Source organism: Pongo abelii, chromosome 13, assembly GCF_028885655.2.
Source record: "Pongo abelii isolate AG06213 chromosome 13, NHGRI_mPonAbe1-v2.0_pri, whole genome shotgun sequence".
NCBI classification, from domain to species: domain Eukaryota; kingdom Metazoa; phylum Chordata; class Mammalia; order Primates; family Hominidae; genus Pongo; species Pongo abelii.
In genome coordinates, this window is record NC_071998.2 from 72,044,263 (window position 1) to 72,064,610 (window position 20,348).

The window sequence follows — 20,348 nt, forward strand, 5'->3', positions numbered from 1 at the left end:
TAACAGAGCTTTTTCAATAAAAGGCCACACTGAGGGCTCATCATGACAATGGTGAAGGGATCCCAGAAGGAAACTTAACTTTCTCTACTGGTTGAGGAACTAGGAAAAGTAAAACCAATCAGAAAGAGGAATGTATAAACAGATAGTGAGCATTCATGAATATCGCTCACACCTGAATTCAGAATGAAGCCAGATACAAAATAATGGACATGGAAATGACTGCATTTCTAGAATTTTGAACACAGGCAAAATTCATCTGCAGTACTGAAAGTCAAGGTGGTGGTTAACCTTGGTGACTGCAAGGGGCATGGGAGGGGTTTCTGGGCAATGATCCTGCTCTGTTCCTTGATCTAAGGGCTGGTTACACAGGTGGCTGCCTTTGGTGAAAAGTCACTGAGCTAGACACGTATGATTCATGCACTTTTCTGTATGTGTATGGTATTCCAATATTTAAAGTTTAGATTCATTTACTTATTCAAGAGAAAGTTGAGGGGAAGGCTCTTAACCAGTTAACACATTAGATTAGGTCCACAGCCAAATCAAGTGCCCAAACTTTGCTGTTAAATGAACCTCTCTCTGGTTCTCTGGCCACATCAACTGCAGTCTTGCCAATCAGCCAGCCTGCAGTCTAGAATGTGTCCGTTTCGTGATCCATAAGATAGGAATAATAATAAAACATAGAGGTCGCAGGGGTTGCTGTAAGGATTAAAGTGGTAACAGCTGCAAAACAGTTAACACAGCACTTGACACCTGCAGTGAGTCTTCAGGAAATGACAGTATTGTTATCGCACCACCACGACTTAAAAAAAAAGCCAAGTGAAGATACGTTGAATTGAGGGCTTTATCTCAACCAGTGGACAAGTATGTGGGTCAGGGAATGCGGAAAGGGAGGAAGACGCAGGGTGGGGATCAGGAAAGCACAAGGGCAGTGACGAGGCAACAAAAAACACAAAATTCTTAAGTCATCAAAGGTGAGAGTGGGGGAAATGGCACACGGCAAAGACTAGAACAAACGCCCAAAGAGTAGAGATGGATGTTTGGAAAGAATCGTGGCAAACTGCGGGGCAGAAAGTCAGTCCTGGATCCCTCCTTAGGGGCCATACAGCGAAGCCCACCTGCATCTCAGAAAGCCTCAGAACTGAGCCCCAGCCCCCACCTAGCTTTCTGAATCAAGCTCCTACAGATCAGGATCGCTTCTGCTTCTGAAGTCTGGTGTCAGAATTGAAAAGAATAAAGCCCACTCGACTTCACAGATGTAAAACGTGAATGAAATAAAAACCTATTAAGAGCAAGGGGCTTTTCATTTACTGGGCACACAGCAGAGGTGAAGGAACTAAAAGCAAAGAGTCCCCACCGGGCTCCTTCGCAGCTGCGGTGAACTGGAAAACAAGACTGTGTTCCAAGGGGGCAGGTTGTTTTTTCCTAGCAGACCAGGCTCCTGTTAATAAAACTATGCTGTGTTCTGTGGTCAAAGGAAAACAGGTGTTTACAGGGTTGTTGGTTTCCTGGAAATAGGAACTGCAGTGGCAGAATCAAGTAAACAATAACGAAGAACCACAGACCCCAGAGATGACAGCTGTGGTCAAGCCCTGCTGCCTATGGACTTGGCACTCTGGATGTGAAATTGTTAGCTATATTAACAAGGATCAAAAATCCGATCGTGTCAAAAACCTTCATTCGCTCTTCAAGCTCTTTAGGGCTCATGAAGCCCTTTACAATTTAGTGCCAACAAGTCTTACTTCATGTGACCTTAAACTCCCAGCCACACAGGACAACAGGCCAGTCCCCTAAAATATCACATGCTGTCACATCTCCAAGTTGCGCACAAACTGTTCCCTCCTGCCAGAACAGCACCGCCTCCCTCCCAAGTACACACCGCTTCCTCCCTCCCTCTGCCTGCCACGAACTCCCCAGCCTTGATGATTCTTTCCCAGGGTCCTAACCTCTCCTATTAACCTCTCTAATAGTATTTCTCATATGGTGAACATTTATGTCTTTTCCATTCCAGAGTTCTTCAGGGGCAGGCAGAAGGTTTCACCAGCCGGCACTCCATCAAAGGATCAGAACACCACAAGCTGTCTACTGTTACCTAATCACTTACATATTGAGGAAAAGTTGCCCTGGTAAGGAAAATCTGCTAAAATAAGGTGGGCATTCCTCTCTAAGCCCCTGGGTTATGCCAGCCAACTTTTCCCAGGCAACGTCTAGCAATTATACCAAATGTCACTAAGAGATGGTAGCAGTTTTCCTAAGGGGGAAAGGCAGTCTCTAGAGAGCTGACTTAGACCACAAAAAAGACAATGAAAGCAATGACAATAATGAAGTGAAATCCACAGCTTTCCCCTAAGCCAGCTAAATCCAGTGGATGCTGGGCCCTTCCCAAGCAAGCTGTGGCAGAAGCAACCAGAGGTCACATGGAACAAGCTCCATCCTGCATCTGGGCCCTGGAAAGCAGGACCCACACAGTCAAGTGCAAGAAGTCAGAAGGCACAAGCAACTGCTTCAGTTTAATGACCAGTAATACGTGGGCACCAAGCCTAACTAACTTGAGCCTCATTTCCCCATTTTTACAATGTGCCCTGACAAAACTTAGCCTATGAACAGGACTGCTGAGGTGTGAAGTAATGAAGCCACATGGGAAAGTACTTCAAGAAAACTATGAAGCGCAATATAGTCAACCTTTGTTTGCCACGTCACAGGAGGGGGCTCACTATCCCTTACTGTTTAGAGATGAGGGAAGGTGGCATAGGAGAGGCTAAGTAACTCACCCATAACCACAGCTAGTAAGCTGCAGACCAACTCCAGCTCAGCCCAGCTGCAAAAGTGGAGCTGTTAATCTTTACTTTAGCTTCCACATCAGCACTACCTGTGACGTTATCCCCTCAAGAGGGATATCATGGGACCCACCAGGACAAAGACACCTACCCCACACATCGTGAGCAACATAAGGCATGTCGACATCGTGAGTGTGACTGTGGGGGCTGGGGGAACCGGGCTCCTTATAGAATGGATGAGAATAATGTAATTTATGATTCCGGAGGATACTCTTAGCCTGAAAACTAATAAAGGTGGTGGCTGGGAGGAATAGTGACATGGGGCTCATAAGAAAATCAGTCTTATTATTCTAAGATTTTAGAAGAAAGTATAATTTACTTGCTATGGGTAAAACCTTCCTCTGTCAATTTTTTTTAAGGGTCTGCACATCTAACCCATAACATCTACAAAATTTTTCCAGTTTGGCCATTCGCATATTCTTCCAAATAGAAAATATGCAGAACAGGGTATAATTCCCACCTTATTTGGAAGACAGCATTTCTGCGTTAACGGAGGGCTTTATTAACAACTAACTTGAAAGTAGTAAACTTCAAAGCATTAAGTTGGGAGACTCTTTGTTTCCTTATTTAGATGCATACACTCTATTTTCATTTATTTTTTTTAAAGGCAAATACAAAACTTCTTAAAATGGATGTGTAAAAGAAGATTACAAGCAAAGAAAACAAGAAACAGATGACCTAAGTTGATAAATGAGGAAGTATTCCAGCCAAAGTCAACATTTAAGATTCTGAGTTCTAGGACCTAACTTCCTCTATCAATTACACGTTTCCAAACTTCTCAATGTGCTGGGGCAGGAACAAGGCTCCTAAACAGGACAAAGATACAAATGGAGAAATTCTTGGATGGAAAGTAAAACAAAAAGAGGCTTAATATATTGCTATTTCAAAGCTAAACTAAAAAATTCCAGCAAAGGAACTATCACTACAGACAAAAATGAGCATTATCCAAGCAAGAAATATACACACTATATTTATATCCCATAAACCAAAAGTCATTTCTGACAAGGTGAAGACGGAGAGAGAGAAGTAAAGTGAGGAATTATTATAGCTAAACACAACTGACATCAAAAGGAAGGTCCTCCCACCTACTCAGGAGGCTGAGGCAGGAGGATCCCCTGAGCTCAGGAGTTCGAGGTCACCCTGGAGATTCCCATCTCATTTTTCTTTTTAAAAAGGAAGGGCCTCACCTCAACTTAATTTCAAAAAATTAAGCTACATATTCCTATATCAGAAGGTAGAAAAACGGAAATTAAACTAATACCCATATGGCAATAATAAGGAACAAAACTGGCATGTTATTTTTAGCATTTAACAGACCAAAAAAAAAAAAAACCTACCTAAATATCACTGTGATGGTCAATTTTATATGTTAACTTGATTAAATCAACTAAGGGACACCAGGGTGGCTGATAAAACTATTTCTAGGTGTGCCTCTGAGGCTGTTTCTAGAAGAGATTAGCATTTGAATAGGTAACCTGAGTAAAGAAGGTCCCCTCACCAATGCAGGTGGGTATCACTGAAGGCCTGGACAGGACAGAAAGTTAGAGGAGGGGCAAATGTGCTCTTCGCTTGAGCTGGAACATCTACCTGCTGCTCTCGATTATCAGTGCTACTGGTTCTCGGGCCTCAGCTTGGAGTAGAATTACTCCAGCTTTCCCGGGCCTCCAGCTTGCAGACAATAAATCATGGGATTTCTCAGTCTACACAGTCATGTGAGCCAATCCCTCCAAATAACTCCTTCTCCATATCCGTATCTATAGTTTATTGGTTCTGTTTCTCTGGAGAACCCAGAGTCATACAACCCCATCAAATAAAAAGAAGGCTGAATCAATTTTCAAGTTCACTAAATAAGCGAGCTGTGGAATCTAGACAAAAACAGAGAAACCAGAAGATCAGAAACAGAAAAAGTGGGGTGAAAGGGAGAAGCCCCTGGCCACTGAAACTTTTTCTTGGCTAAAAGCCTGGAAAGGGTCTCTAATCACTGCTGCAAGTGTTTTCCTATGAGGCAATTTTACCCCAAATATAGTTAAGATTTTTCTTTTCCCTTTAGGCTCTAAACCAAAAAGGTACTTTAAAGATTTATTTAAACACTAAACAAGTGGGTAGAAGATTTCTAAATTACATGTCTGGCATTAAAACATAGGGTGAAAGGACCTGTAACTACCTTAGACTCTTAAGCCAAACTATTATTAGCCTGAGTTATTACTGACCTCTAGGTGCTAATATATAAGGCAGGTAGAGCACAGCCCCCAGGTATTTATAGGGAGAACAGCAGTGCTACAGTGCCAGAAAAAAAAAAAAAAAAAAGACTAACTAAACTTTGGAATTTCTCTTACCAATGATCTCCACAGAGCGCAGGGGAATAAATGTCCTAAAACTAAAACTGAATTCAAGTTATGCTGAACTAAACAATACCAATTAAATCCAGCCTTGAGGGTGTGAAAACAAGCTCAGGGTTACCTCTTATAAACCAACACTACTTAATAATTCGAAAATGCGAACCAAGATCTCCTTTAGAAAAGAATGAATCACGGGGTCTTACACAATCCTGGACCTGTCTCCCACCTATTCAAGGCAATGAACATTTGTTTCCTGGGTGTCTATGCTCAAGGGACAAGACTTCGGGAACTTCCATCCTCCTGGGGAGGAAGCAGATAGAAACACGGCTTGTACACGACTATAATCCAAGCTCTCAAAGTGTGAGAAGTGTCATAAGATGTTTCACAGTGCAACTGGAGGGAGACCATAGATGGGAAGGCATCCATGAAGGCTTCATGAAGGAGGCAGCAACTCAAGTGGGCTTTGAAGGACAGAAAATACTTCAACAGGAAGAGACCAGTGAGAAGGGAAGCTGCTCCAGGGAGCAGGGGCTGGAGTCATCAGGGAACAGAGGCTCATCCCACTGGGTTAGCACAGGATGTAAAGCACACAGGACATGGCACCGGAAAAGCAGGCTGGGGGGATATTACCAGCGCGGCCTTGAGGGGCACGTCGGTTTATACAGGTCGAACATCCCTTATCCAAAATGCTTCAGGACCAGAAGTGTTTCTGATCTCGGATTTTTTTCAGACTTCAGAATATTTACATATATATAAATGAGTTATCTTGGGGATGGGACCCAGACTAAACACAAAATCCGTTTCTGTTTCATACAGATCTTATGCACTTAGCCTGAAGGTGATTTTAGTTTTCCCTTGGGGATGCCAAATAAACTGTGTGTTTTGTGTTTTGACCGCACCTTGTCACATGAGGTCAGGTGTGGAATTTTCCATGTGTGGCATCATGTCGGTACTCAAAAAGTTTCAGATTTTGAAGCATTTTGGGTTTTGAATTTTCGAATTAAGATGCTCAATCTGTATTCAACTTTTGAAGATCTCTGTGCAACACACGGACCTGATAAGTGCTTTACAATAAAGAATACACTGACAGCAATTTGATGAGGAAGGAAGACAACACTCAGCTAGGACCTTACTGACAAAACTGGGCATGAGAAAGGTGAGAATTTTAACAAAGAATAAGACTGTTGAAAAGAAAAAACGAGTTAAATGGGGAAGAATCTAACACTAAAGTTTGGGCTCAGATGTCAGAGGGAACGGGAATGATGCTTTAACAAAGAGAAGAAGTTTGGGGAGGCTGGAATGGGTATGAGAGAGGAGGGAAGGTGACCAGGGTGGTTGGGAAACCCATCTTGTCATCTTAACACCGGAAACAGGAGTGTGGAATGGTAGCACTACAAGTCATCTTGCTCTGTTCCACTCTGATTGACAACAGTGTGAAGCCACCGGGCCTTTGCCCATGCTGGACTCTCCACCTAGAGGTTCAGCCTCTTCCCCTATTGGGTTAGTGCAGCTCTGAAAACCCTTCTGCAGGGAATCCCTGCTTGACCCTTCCCAATGGGATCAGTCCCCCATGCCGTGTCATAGGCTTTCTAGGACACTGTTCCTCTGTAATAGCTCTGTGGTAGCCTCAGGGTCTACAATTCTGCCTTGGATTTCGTGATTATTTAACTCATGTTCCCCTTGAAGGATCCTGTTCGGGATATGCCACACCAAATATGCCCTTTCAGTATACTGGTTATATTGAGCTGAAAACACTTGAGAAATGAGAGATCCAGGAAAGACTTTCTGACCTCTCTCTTTCTATACAAAAACAGGCCATGAAATTTCCCATGAGAAAGGTGCCCTCCCTGTATTAGAAACAGAAGAACAGCCTTATCACCAGAGTCTGGGAATCAACACTAAAAGGGATGTCCACAAATAAACTTACCAAAATAACCTTTGTCTCCCACAAGTTTTCCCCCAATATATCTATCTCTTAGTTACTTCCCCACAATTTACTGCCTCCAGCCCAAAACTCTTTTTCTTGTCATGTCTTCGCAAATTTGTCATTTCTTTGTATAAAAGTGATACAAGGTCAGGCGTGGTGGCTCATGCCTGTAATCCCAGCACTTTGGGAGGCCAAGGCGGGTGGATCACCTGAGGTTATGAATTCAAGACCAGCCTGGCCAACATGGTGAAACCCCGTCTCTACTAAAAATACAAAAATTAGCCAGACATGGTGGTGTACGCTTGTAATCCCAGCTACTCGGGAGGCTGAGGCAGGAGAATCGCTTGAACCCAGGAGGTAGAGGTTGCAGTGAGCCGAGATTGGGCCACTACACTTCAGCCTGGATGACAGAACGAGACTTTGTCTCAAAAAAACAAAACAAAACAAAACAAAAAGGTGATACAAGCTGTCTGCTCTGGTCACTTCTTCGGGTCTTCATTTCCTTGTGAAGACTCCCATGTACACCTAAATTCTTAATAAGACTTGCCTGCATTTCTCCTGTTAATCTATCTTATGTCACTTTGATTCTCAGGCCCAGCAGCAGACTCTGAGAGGGCAAAGGAGAATTTTTCTGTCCCTGCACCCCATCCTAGGCTGTGAGCTCCCAGTGGGGTCCCCTATGCCTATGCAGGAGGTCTCAATAAAATCTGTGAAAGTGTGGATGGAAAGGAAGTGACAGGGTCTGGATCTCAGTGAGCAGGTGATGTGGGAACCCTAAACCATGGCCCACAAGAGAGGGCTGAAGCGACAGACAAATTCTAGCCAGAAGAGAAGCCTCAGGGTGGTGTGGAGGTCTCCAAACACTGAAAAGCTGCCATGAGGATGATAGATTAGCAGTGTGCTGTGTGGTCTCAGCGGGTAGGAAAGAGCCAGGATTGATGAGTCAAAGTTCCAGGGAGACAGATTCAGCTCAAGGGCTAGAAGAGTTTTCACACAGTCATGGAAAATGCATTGTTCTGGGCAGCAGTGGGTCCCCCATCCTTGGACACGCATGGTCAGAGGCACACAGTCACTGCACAAGGCTATCTTAGCAGACTTGAACCATGGATGAGCATTTATACTAAAGGGACATTAAGGTCCCTCCTGCCCCAACTGAACTCTTCTGGCTGTAACACTCAGGAGGCACTCATCCACCTGCACATGGATCCCTCAAGCTCTCTCTCTGTGCATGACACAGACTGTGCCTCCCCAGTTCCCTGGGAAACTTATTCCTTCCCGCATGCGCTTCAGCTTCACCCCACGAAGTCTTTCTGACCCTAATTTTGGTCACTTCTTTACATGTCTCCCTACCACCCACTGCTCTGCCTCAAGAGCACATATCACAAGTTAAACTAGGATATTTACTTTTCTTTTAATGACATCATCAAGCCCCCACGGGCAGAGAAGGCTGAGAGCACCCTCTTTCCTGGAGCACGCCTGGCATCGCACACAAAGCCTGACAGTTCACACTCAGTCTATGAATGGCAACTGTGCCTTCCGTCTGCCTCACCCAAGCATTCTTTCCATGGGTTTTTTTCAGAGAATTATTTGTATAACTTTTAGTGCCTTGTTCACTCTACCCTGGACACATGAGTTTGCCCTCATTTCTCTTAAGTGCCTCAGACCAGCCCTACTCAACGTGTGGTCAGCAAACACTGGCTACTGTTTGCAGTGAGATGAGTGCAGTCATCAAGAGTGAGCAACAGCAACCTGAGGACTTAGGGCTGTTGACTCTTGTAACAACAAAAAACGGACTTGGATTTTGTATCTTTTTCCTCCTATTCATTTGTATTGTATGTTACAAATGTATCTATCTTTGACTTACTGGGGGGTCCAGGAACTGGTCTGTCACCATAAATAGTTTGAGCAGCACTGCCTCAGGCAATATTACTTTACTAAATAGTAAGAACAAGTCCTCTCATACTAATTAATAGATAAATATGGGCAGTCATATGTAGAAAGCTGAAACTGAATCCCTTCCTTACACCTTATACAAAAGTTAATTCAAGATGGATTAAAGATTTAAATATTACACCTAAAACCATAAAAACCCTAGAAGAAAACCTAGGCAATACCATTCAGGACATAGGCATGGGCAAAGACTTCATGTCTAAAACACCAAAAGCAATGGCAACAAAAGCCAAAATAGACAAATGGGATCTAATTAAACTAGAGTTTCTGCACGGCAAAAAAAAAAAAACTACCATCAGAGTGAACAGGCAACCTACAGAATGGGAGAAAAATTTTGCAATCTACCCATCTGACAAAGGGCTAATATCCAGAATCTACAAAGACCTTAAACAAATTTACAAGAAAAAAACAAACAACCCCATCAAAAAGTGGGCAAAGGATATGAACAGACACTTCTCAAAAGAAGACATTTATGCAGCCAACAGACACATGAAAAAATCCTCATCATCACTGGCCATCAGGGAAATGCAAATCAAAACCACAATGAGATACCATCTCATGCCAGTTAGAATGGCGATCATTAAAAAGTCAGGAGACAACAGATGCTGGAGAGGATGTGGAGAAACAGGAACACTTTTACACTGTTGATGGGACTGTAAACTAGTTCAACCATTGTGGAAGACAGTGTGGCAATTCCTCAAGGATCTAGAACTAGAAATACCATTTGACCCAGCCATCCCATTACTGGGTGTATACCCAAAGGATTATAAATCATGCTGCTATAAAGACACATGCACACATATGTTTATTGTAGCACTATTCAAAATAGCAAAGACTTGGAACCAACCCAAATGTCCATCAATGATAGACTGGATTAAGAAAATGTGGCACATATACACCATGGAATACTATGCAGCCATAAAAAAGGATGAGTTCATGTCCTTTGCAGGGACCTGGATGAAGCTGGAAACCATCATTCTCAGCAAACTATCACAAGCACAAGGACAGAAAACCAAACACCGCATGTTTTCACTCACAGGTGGGAGCTGAACAATGAGAGCACTTGGACACAGGTGGGGAACATCACACACTGGAGCCTGTCAGCAGGTGGGGGACTGGGGGAGGGATAGCATTAGGAGAAATACCTAATGTAAATAACAAGTTGATGGGTGCAGAAAACCAACATGGCACATGTATACCTATGTAACAAACCTGCACATTGCACACATGTACCCTAGAACTTAAAGTATAATAATAAAAAAACATATATATAGAGAGAGGCAGTAAGATTGTATATAACCCAGATCCTGGCAACAATGGCAAAGTTCATTTTTCCTTCTGATATTAAGTCTATCTTCCTCACATAATATGGCTCAAACATGAAAGAGAATCCTAAAAAATATATTTTAGGCCGGGCATGGTGGCTCATGCCTGTAGTCCCAGCACTTTGGGAGGCCATGGCAAGAGGATCACTTGAGCCCAGGAGTTCGAAACCAGCCTAGGCAACCCAGGGAGACCCAGTGTCTCTTAAAAAAAAAAAAAAAAAAAAAAGAGAGAGAGAGATTTTAATTATTTTAGAGAGAGCAATGATTGCCAAAGGCCAATGGCGATTTTGACCAAGATGAGAAAAGTACCCTGACATAGTATCACAGCATTGGCCACTGTGTCCACTATCCTTGTCCTTAGGCACATTGTGATTCTAGTTTGCATGGCTTTGAACACAAAGAAATGCAAGGTGCTCACAAGCCAAGGACATGAATACTTAACTCTAATAAGCATGATATTACTTCTGTCTTACAACTGACCCTGTTAATACACACACACACATATAAGGAACAGGGTCCAATTTAACTGTGCCCACCCACCAGCCTTCCACCCTAGCATCACAGCTCACAGCTCTGCTCACCCGCCTTTCTCCTCTGCATCTTCTATTACACCCAAGGTGGGGGCTTAGCAGCTGAACACATGCCCCGTACCTCTAACTCTTGAAGCTAGCTTTTTCCCTAAGGGTCAGCTGAACTTGGCCTTATTTGCCTATTATTCCACCAAAGGTTCATTGGTTACTGGTATTACTGCTTCTCATCACAACTTTACTGGTTTGCTGTTTATCCACTCACCAATCAGTAGAACACAACAGCTATAACACCGCTGGCAACCACAGATAGGAAATGCTCACAAGTGCCCCAAGGACCTCCCAGGCTGGAAGCAGGGGGGCATTCCCAAATTCCCAAGAAAACATACCAGGTAGTAACTAGTTCATGGGTACTCAACTGGAAGAGAACCACCAGCTAAGTGAACATTAAGCAATACTACCCCTGACTCCCTTCATTGGGCACAGATGTCATCATAAATTCGTAACATCGCTACTGATTCCTAGTGTAGACAAAAACCTCATTTCATAATCAATCAAATTATTGTGAAAGAGATATTATAATATATGAAAAGTTGAGCAATGGGAATCAGCTTTCCTAAAAAGCAGGTGACAGGGTAAGAAATTCAATTTTATCTCATGCTGGTGGTTTATTTGAAACAAGGCTCTTATCAAAACCACACAAGGATGACCGGGCAGCTGAGTGGACTGCTCAAAATAATTCACCATGCTGGGCGTGGTGGCTCATGCCTGTAATCCAAGCACTTTGGGAGGCCAAGGCAGGAGGACTGTGTGAAGCCAGGTCCTCACAACTTTACTGGTTTGCCCTTTATCCACTCACCAATCAGCAGAATACAATAGCTACAACACCGCTGGCAACCACAGATAGGAAATGCTCACAAGTGCCCCAACAACCAGCCTGGGCAACATAGGGAGACCCTGTCATTACAAAAATAAATTTAAAAATTGGCCAGATATGGTGACACACGCCTGTAGTCTTAGCTACTCAGGAAGCCAAGGCAGGAGGATGGCTGGAGCCCAGGAGGTCGAGGCTGCAGTGAGCTGTGATTGTGCCACTGCATTTCAGCCTGGGCAACAGAGCAAGACCCTGTTTCTAAAAATAAAAAACTCACTAATGTGACATGCAAGTGACGTACTGATAAAAGCTGAAAGCAACCACATGAAGGCAAGGGTATGACAAAAACAAACTGAAGGCCTAAGACATGTAGCACCAGTACCTTTATTGAAAAAAAATCAGCTGGGCACTGTGGCTCATGCCTGTAATCCCAGCACTTTGGGAGGCTGAGCCGGGCAGATCAGCTGAGGTCAGGAGTTCAAGACCAGCCTGACCAATATGATGAAACCCCATCTCTACTAAAAATACAAAAATTAGCCAGGCATAGTGGCATGCACCCGTAATCCCAGCTACTCGAGAGGCTGAGACAGGAGAATTGCTTGAACCCGGGAGGCAGAGGTTGCAGTGAGCCGAGATTGCACCACTGCACTCCAGCCTCAGCAACGAATGACACTCCGTCTCAATAAAAAAAAAAGAAAAAGAAAAAAAGCAACAACATTTGCAAAGACCTGCTGCCTTAAAGAAAAAGAAAAAGAAAAAAAACAACATTTGCAAAGACCTGCCCCCTCCCCTTCCCTCCCCTTTCCTCTCCTCTCCTGTCCTTTCCTTTTTGAGACAGAGTCTCCTTCTGTCACCCAGGCTGGAGTGCAGTGGCATGATCTTCACTCACTGCAACCTCCGCCACCCAGGTTCAAGTGATTCTCCGGTCTCAGCCTCCCGAGTAGCTGGGATTACAGGCACATACCACCACGCCCAGCTAATTTTTGTATTTTTAGTAGAGACGGGGTTTCGCCACGTTGGCCAGGCTGGTCTCGAACCCCCGACCTTAGGTGATCCACCCGCCTCAGCCTCCCAAAGTGCTAGGATTATAGGCGTGAGCCACTGCGCCTGGCCTCTGCTATTTTCTGTCTTAGGAGAAGGCAGAGTTTTGCTGCTAAGCAAAACAGACCTTCACATTTCAATTCTGCTGTTTAAAAAATTTGAGAACTTTAGCAATTCTTTGAAATCACACTTCTAATTACTAACATTATGAAAATGAGGCAATTTTTAAAGTGACCCAGGAAGAACAGCCAATTGAGTTTTTTTTAATTCCAATTCTTTTGTGCACTGGACACAAAATGAACATTAACTTTTCCTGCTTCCCCACGAAGCCACTTTGCTTTTTATAATTCTAGATCTCTTGGAGCACTCATCAAAACTTTACTTGGGGGTAAACCCGGGGTGCTGGCATCCAACACAACCTACCCTTCAAATAATTCTTGTTTCCACCAAAATAAGAAAAAGGTGGCACAGAGCTGGTTAAAGAGATGACACATTTCAAAAAAGTGTCTAAGCCTGCAAGAGTTCGTGACAGCTGACTGCCCACAGCACAGCACTGTTGGGAATCTCCAGCAGCTGCCCTCTAACCAAATGGCAGAGCAGAGCAGCTTTCTGAGGGGTCCGGCAAAGAGGGCCAGCCACCTCCAGCGCTTTCCTCCCACCTCGTCCTCATCTCCGACAGTTTCTCTCCAGAAATAACTAAACTTAGGAGATCACCCCCAGGGAGAAGACAGAGGCATGACACCTACAAGCTGCCTATTTATAGAAAGTGTTAACACTCCTCAGGAAAAGACACCAGAAATCTCCTTGGAAACGCCCAAGCCTGTACTCCCTTTGGAATTCTAGTCTGCTAATACCAATGACTGAGTAACCACCTTTAAAACAAAACCAAGGTCTTTGAGGTACTTACGGTTTCCCCCCAGGGATTCCTGCCAGGTTTGGAGGAATGGTAGGTACTCTCATGTGAGGGGGAGGATCAAACCCCACCTGGAAACAAAAATAAGGCATTGCAGACTCAGTTTATTGCAGCAGGCACTTTGTGAACATCAGTACCATTCATTAGAAACTCACAGATCCCCAAAGCAACATAAATGGGAACAGTAACATGGCCTAGTATTTTTCTTTTTAATTACTATGCAAGAGGTAATATAAGCACCCTGAACGCCACAAGACCCACTTCCTTTTTGGGAGGTAGAGAGGAGATGTGATCTATTTGTGCACTGAGAACCACTTCCCCATGGTAAATACTTCCCTCAGACTTGCAAGCAAGTTCACAGAGCAGTATGTTGTATTAGGATTTCTCAACCTCAGCACTACTGACATTTGGGGCCAAACAGTTCTTTTCTTTGTTAGGGGCCATCCTGGGAGTTGAGGGATGCTGAACAGCATTCCTGGCCCCTACTGTTCATGTGCCAAGAGGAATCCACACCTGCCCCCCTCCCACCCCCAGTTATGATAATCAAAAGTGTCTCCAGATATTATCAAATGTCCTCAAGGGACAAAATCATCCCCAGTTGCATACCATGGGTCTAATTTAACGCTTAAGGGTTCACACATGGATTCCCTACTTTGTGCAGTGTAAGGACAGCATGCAGTCTCTCAGCTGACCACCTTACTTTCAACACTTTGCCCGCCACTGCACAGCCTCTCCTACAAGTGCAATATCAGGAAAAACAAATGAATCTTAATGTCACTGCAAACTAGTAGAGGTAATGCTATGTGAAGAGGGGACAAGAGAGAAAGGTAGCGGACATTTTTCAAACAGCCAAGAGAAATGACGGTGGGACTTTATACCCTTAATGCAATCAACGATCACAGAGCCAATTGTACCCTTCAAATGCAGTTTTGTTTCTTCTTGGTCAAAAATTAGATCATTTGCACAGTGGCAAGAGGCAGGGCAAACAGACGAGAGACAGCCTGCCCCCGTGGTTCAATCTGTCCAGAATTCTACCTGTTTACAGAGACCGCTGCTTATATATAAGTCATGCTATTGGGTTTAAAGTGTAACATCCGCATAGAAAGAGAAAGCGATGGCTTCTCAGACATTTTTTCCTAAGGTTTAATGAGAAAAAAAAAAGTTCAAGAAAATGAATGAAAAGGCTTCTGTGAGCCACTTGAATCATTTCATCGCCTTCAAATAAAAAAAAATCGACTTTGGTGGGAGAAAACCAGATGTCCCCTGAACCACTGAAGGAGCTTCTAAACACTGCCTTTTTCATCCACAAAAACAGTAAAACAAAAAACGTTTGGCCCTCACTTAATGAAGCAGCATGCTGATGAAAGCTGACAAGAGGAAGGCGAGTGTGTGGCTGGGACACTGGGCGTCTTTGTCTCCGAGGTGTGTGGGGCTGGCTGCTCCTGCCCACGCAGCGCAGAGAGGCCTGGCCCCAAACCTGACAGTGCTCAATGGAGCATGCAGCGTTCCTACCCCAACCACAGCCCACCCGACAGCGGCCTACCATGGGGGAGCGCCCGTAGGCCACCACGGCGGCTGCGGCAGCTGCGGCGCTCATCTGGGGCGACATGTTGTGTAAACTGGCATAGGCAGCGCCTGGGCTGGTCAGCTCGCCATTCATGCCAGCGTGGGGGACCATCCCAAAAGGAGCAGGGTATGGGCCGGGCACTGCCAGGGGTGTCCTCAAGCCAGCTGCTGAAAGGAAACACAAGCCGCACATCACTCAACTGACCCACTCCCTCAAACCTGACCAGCAAGTCTGGCCTCATCATTTGTTAGTGTCACTCATGGGGAGAGAGAAAGAGGTAAGGCTTCTATGGGAGGGGAGAAATCACCTCCAATTTATACACTGGATCCCTCCTTCCCCAGAGCGAATTCATCTCCAGGAAAGAAAAAGACTCCAGGGGAAGCACAACCCACACATTTTTTCATTCGTGTAAATGGCAGCACTGGGAAGCCAGGGGAATTAAGCGTATTCCATACCCAATTTACAGAGGGCAAACCAAGGCACAGCCACTAAGTGTTTACCTGACTTAATCTCAGAAGAAGATTTTCTCGATAAAATCCAAGATTTCTCTTTCAGTCCGAACTTTCCATTCCCTGGTACCAATTCCAAATGAAAACCCAATCCTGGATTTACGTAAACCAAAGCACGGGTTTAGGAGGAATATTCTGTTGCCCATTTTCCTTTGGGCCCAGGTTGTTGCTTTTTTCCTTTCCCACTGGGGAATGTCAGGTTGCAAATTACAAGTTTTTTAAGGGCTGGAGTCACAGAGAAACCCTCCTAATTTCTACTGAAGGAGAGACCACTGATTCCTGAAGCCTCCCCTAGCAGAAAACCAGTAAACTATAGTCTGCAAGGAGCATGGCTGGGCCGGCCAAACTGCTATTTCAGCCAGTATTAGCAAAGTCAGACGCACAATGCTAGTTAGGTAGGGAGGCTTGTGTTCAAAATAATTATCAGAAACTTTACCGAAGTCCCTAGGATTTGAATTATTTAAAACTAAAAGAAGGCTGGGCAAGGTAGCTCACGCCTGTAATCCCAGCACTTTGGGAGGCCAAGATGGGCAGATCACCTGAGGTCAGGAGTTTGAGACCAGCCTGGCCAACACGGTGAAAACCCGTCTCTACTAAAAATACAAAAATTAGCCAGGCGTGGTGGCAGGCGCCTGTAATCCCAGCTCTTTAGGAGGCTGAGGCAAGAGAATCGCTTGAACCCAGGAGGCAGAGGTTGCAGTGAGCTGAGATCCCGCCATTGCATTCCAGCCTGGGGGGACAAGAGCAAGACTTTCGTCTCAAAGCCCAGGAGGCAGAGGTTGCAGTGAGCTGAGATCGTGCCATTGCATTCCAGCCTGGGGGGACAAGAGCGAGACTTCGTCTCAAAGAAAAAAAAAAAAGCAAGCTGAATGTAAACAGTTGGAGACTGAACAGAGTGCAGCTGCTGAAACCCAAGGACAAACATCTGTTTCTTATCATGGCTTTTTCAGGGATAGGAAGGAGGGTGGCCCTAAGTACATTTCATATTTGTAGGGCAATTGCGTCACAACATTAACAGACAACAAATCAAGCTGGGAATGGGAGAAACCAAACAAAGCACAACAAGAGGCGATGCTGTACCCGCTTGGTTAACGAGGGGGTCTATGGCTGGAGGCTTGCCGAGGCCTGGACGGAGGCCTGGAGTGGCGCTGGTGCCCGGCGTTGGCATGTCGCTCCGAGGGGTTGGTGTGCTGGATTTCAGAACAGGCGTGCTGGCTTTTTCATGCTGGTGTCATTAAACAAATTAAATGAGTATTATTTTTAATCCGAGCCATATTACACAATTTATCACAACAGCAGCTGGGGCACTGGGCACCTTCTAGCTACTCCCTCAGCCAATTTTCATAAATCCACACAATGTTGACAGCATTAACTTGTGAGCGAGAAATGTTGACCTTTCCTCTTCCTGCCAGAATTAAAACTCGAGCTAGAGACACAGAACATGATCACACTTCTTCCTCCGCAGATTTTATTTTAAAAGTATTTTCCATTAGCCTTGTGGACTTTGGGTCTACGCCAAGTTAGAAAGATGACCACCCAGAGAATATTTCCCAGGCACTCAGAAACACATGCCCTGGCCGCCAAGAAAGTCCAAGGAAGACCCCTTTTCTTTTCTTTTTTTTTTTTTTGAGATGGAGTCTCGCTCTGTCACCCAAGCTGGAGTGCAGTGGCACAATCTCAGCTCATTGCAAGCTCCGCCTCCCGGGTTCACGCCATTCTCCTGCCTCTGCCTCCTGAGTAGCTGGGACTACAGGCGCCTGCCACCACGCCCAGCTAATTTTTTGTATTTTTAGTGGAGACGGGGTTTCACCATGTTAGCCAGGATGGTCTCGATCTCCTGACCTCGTGATCTACCCGCCTTGGCCTCCCAAAGTGCTGAGATTACAGGCCTGAGCCACCGCGCCCAGCCAGAAGACCCCTTTTCAAGTCTCCTTTTTAGGTAGCCCTGGGATTGAAACAAATGGTGAGAGTGGGGCCAGTATCTCAGAGACAAAAGCCCCAGGGCTAACCTTACCAATACGCCTAAAAAGAACACCACTTTGGAGTTAAGTGTCACTGCCCACTTGCCTACATAACCAAAGTGGACCCACCAGTGCAGACCAGAGACTGAACACCAGCAAGGGGCCTTTCGGAGTCCAGACAGTAACAGGGTTACAGGGCACCTTCTCTGGCCTTTCAACCTTTCATGTGCTTTACAATACAGTCCAAGAACCACTACAGTGTGGCAAAGAGCACAGGCTAAAGAGAACTCTTTCTGACCTTGGATCATGAGCCACGGCTGTGTAGCCTTGTTAAGTTATTCATTCCCCACAACCGGTAAAATAGGATAATGCCTACCGGGACCAGGTAAGGATTAACTGCAGGGTTGTTATGAAATGTTATTGTTAAAAGATGACGCAGTCCACAAAGTTTGATTGAATGAGTGACCACATGAGTGGGTTCTGATGCACCAGTTCCTGGCTTCCCCTGGAGCCTCCCTTGTGCATCACTGATCTGATGAGCTCCATAATATCGGGGCATGCTCTACGACATGCCCCGATATTAGGGATCAGTCTACCAGGTAAATGGCCAGCCTAAGAAAATGAAGACTTAAGAATCTCGGAAGTTTGAGGCCAGGTGCGGTGGCTCACACCTGTAATCCCAGCACTTTGGGAGGCCGAGGCGGGCAGATTGCCTGAGGTCAGGAGTTCAAGACCAGCATGGCCAATATGAAACCCTGTTATAAGCCAAGACTGCACCACTGCACTCCAGCCTGGGTGACAGAGTGAGACTCCATCTAAAAAAAAAAAAAAAAAAAAAAAAAGAAGAAGAAGGCAATGAACATGGATGCGTGTACACCCTCACCCTCTCTAATGTGTGGTAGTACCAGGCGTGGTGGTGAGTGCCTGTAATCCCAGCTACTGAGGAGGCTGAGGCAGGAGAATTGTTTGAACCTGGGAGGTGGAGGTGCCAGTGTGCCGAGATCACACCACTGCACTCCAGCCTGGGCAACAGAGTGAGACTCCGTCTCAGAAAAAAAAAAAAAGAATCTCAGAAGTTTGAACTATTTGTCAACTGGGAAGTTTCAGAGAGCTGTGTGGCAAGAACATATCCCCCAAGTAAGAAGGCAATGAGGCTGGGCTTGTAATCCCAACACTTTGGGAGGTTGAGGCGGGTGGATCAAAGAGGTCAGGAGTTCCAGACCAGCCTGACAAACATGGTGAAACCCCATCTCTACTAAAAATACAAAAAAAAAAAAAAAAATTAGCTGGGCATGGTGGTGCGTGCCTGTAATCCCAGCTACTCAGGAGGCTGAGGCAGGAGAATCGCTTGAACCCAGGAGGCAGAGGCTGCAGTGAGCTGAGATTGCACCACTGCACTCCAGCCTGGGTGACAGAGTGAGACTCCATCTCAAAAAAAATAAATAAATAAAATTAAAAAAGAAGAAGAAGAAGAAGGCAACGAACATGGATGCGTGTACACCTTCTAATCATGGCCGAACAGAGATGACCGAGAGGAGAAAAAGTAAACCCTGAATGGTGACAAAGAACAGAAGGATGAGTTTCACTATTAAACTCTTAAAAATACAACCCTCAAGCAGCAAAACCCCCACATTTCCAATACTTCAGGGTCCTCCAGTCCACAATGAAAAACACACTGCCAAATAGGCAAGTGTCCGTTTTCTTTACCTACCAAGCTCATTTCTTTGGATTTCAAAGAAGTGGAACTTGCCGAGGAGGCAGTGGAAGCTGGACTGCTAGAAGCATCCTTCTTTAGCAGGCGATTTTTGTCGATTCCATTTTCCCGGGGCGAGTGGGCAGGGCTTGCTCGCGGAGAAGAAGGGTCCTCAACAAGCATAATCAAAAGTTTTCGTGATTTAGCTTGTAACAGACAGACTTTTCTCCTTCCACACTCATTCTCTAAATTTAAGGACAGAGCTGAAAGTCCTTCGGGTTGGGGTTGTACAAGGTGACCAACACCATGTTATAAACGAGCAATATGGTGTCTACAAACATACCTGCAAACATGCCATAGAAAACAACACCACAGTCATATCCCTCTTTGTGCCTCAGGCTTAAGAACTTTGCCTAGAGGGCACTGGAAGGAAAGGGGAGCCAAACATCCAACTTAGGCATTCAAAATGTCTAGAGAAATATGTTTTTTTAAAGGAAATAAAACTTTATGTCAGTTAGACCATTATTGCTCCATACATGAGCAACCATTAACTTCTTAATGTAAAAAGTTGCAAGAGGTCCCCCCACCGAGGGGCTCTACTTCCTTCATTCACTGTTAGTTTTTTTCATAACATTATTCAAATCATTCTGAAGATAAACTTTGATGAAAAGAATGGTTACCTCATTAGACACATCCACAACTAAGTTGTCATCGCTTTTGTCACCATCACTGTCCTGGAAAAAAGAAACATTAACGCCATTTACTAAAAGCTAAGAATAGGTTTGAGGCACAGTTAGATTTCTTCCTATAGTTCTTGGTAGCAGACAGACTAAAAAAACTACCTGGGACAGGCCTGCAGGCTCTCTATCAGTTTGCCAGCCCTAGTAA

General features: G+C 44.8%; 1 protein-coding gene across 8 annotated transcripts in view; it reads right to left on the reverse strand.

Annotated features, from left to right (window-relative positions):
- TLE1 (TLE family member 1, transcriptional corepressor) overlaps positions 1-20,348 on the reverse strand; it is a 104,951-nt gene that overhangs the window by 12,786 nt on the left and 71,817 nt on the right. For 5 of the 8 annotated variants that reach the window (XM_063714251.1, XM_024252188.3, XM_024252186.3 and 2 more), the window contains 5 exons: positions 20,141-20,194; positions 19,479-19,631; positions 16,887-17,031; positions 15,274-15,464; positions 13,725-13,801 (listed from right to left, as the gene is read on the reverse strand). In XM_063714251.1, the coding sequence (XP_063570321.1) occupies positions 13,725-13,801; positions 15,274-15,464; positions 16,887-17,031; positions 19,479-19,631; positions 20,141-20,194 (620 nt within the window). The remainder of the gene's footprint in view (positions 1-13,724; positions 13,802-15,273; positions 15,465-16,886; positions 17,032-19,478; positions 19,632-20,140; positions 20,195-20,348) is intronic. The other 3 variants (XM_063714252.1, XM_024252190.3, XM_024252187.3) reach the window with 1 other exon arrangement.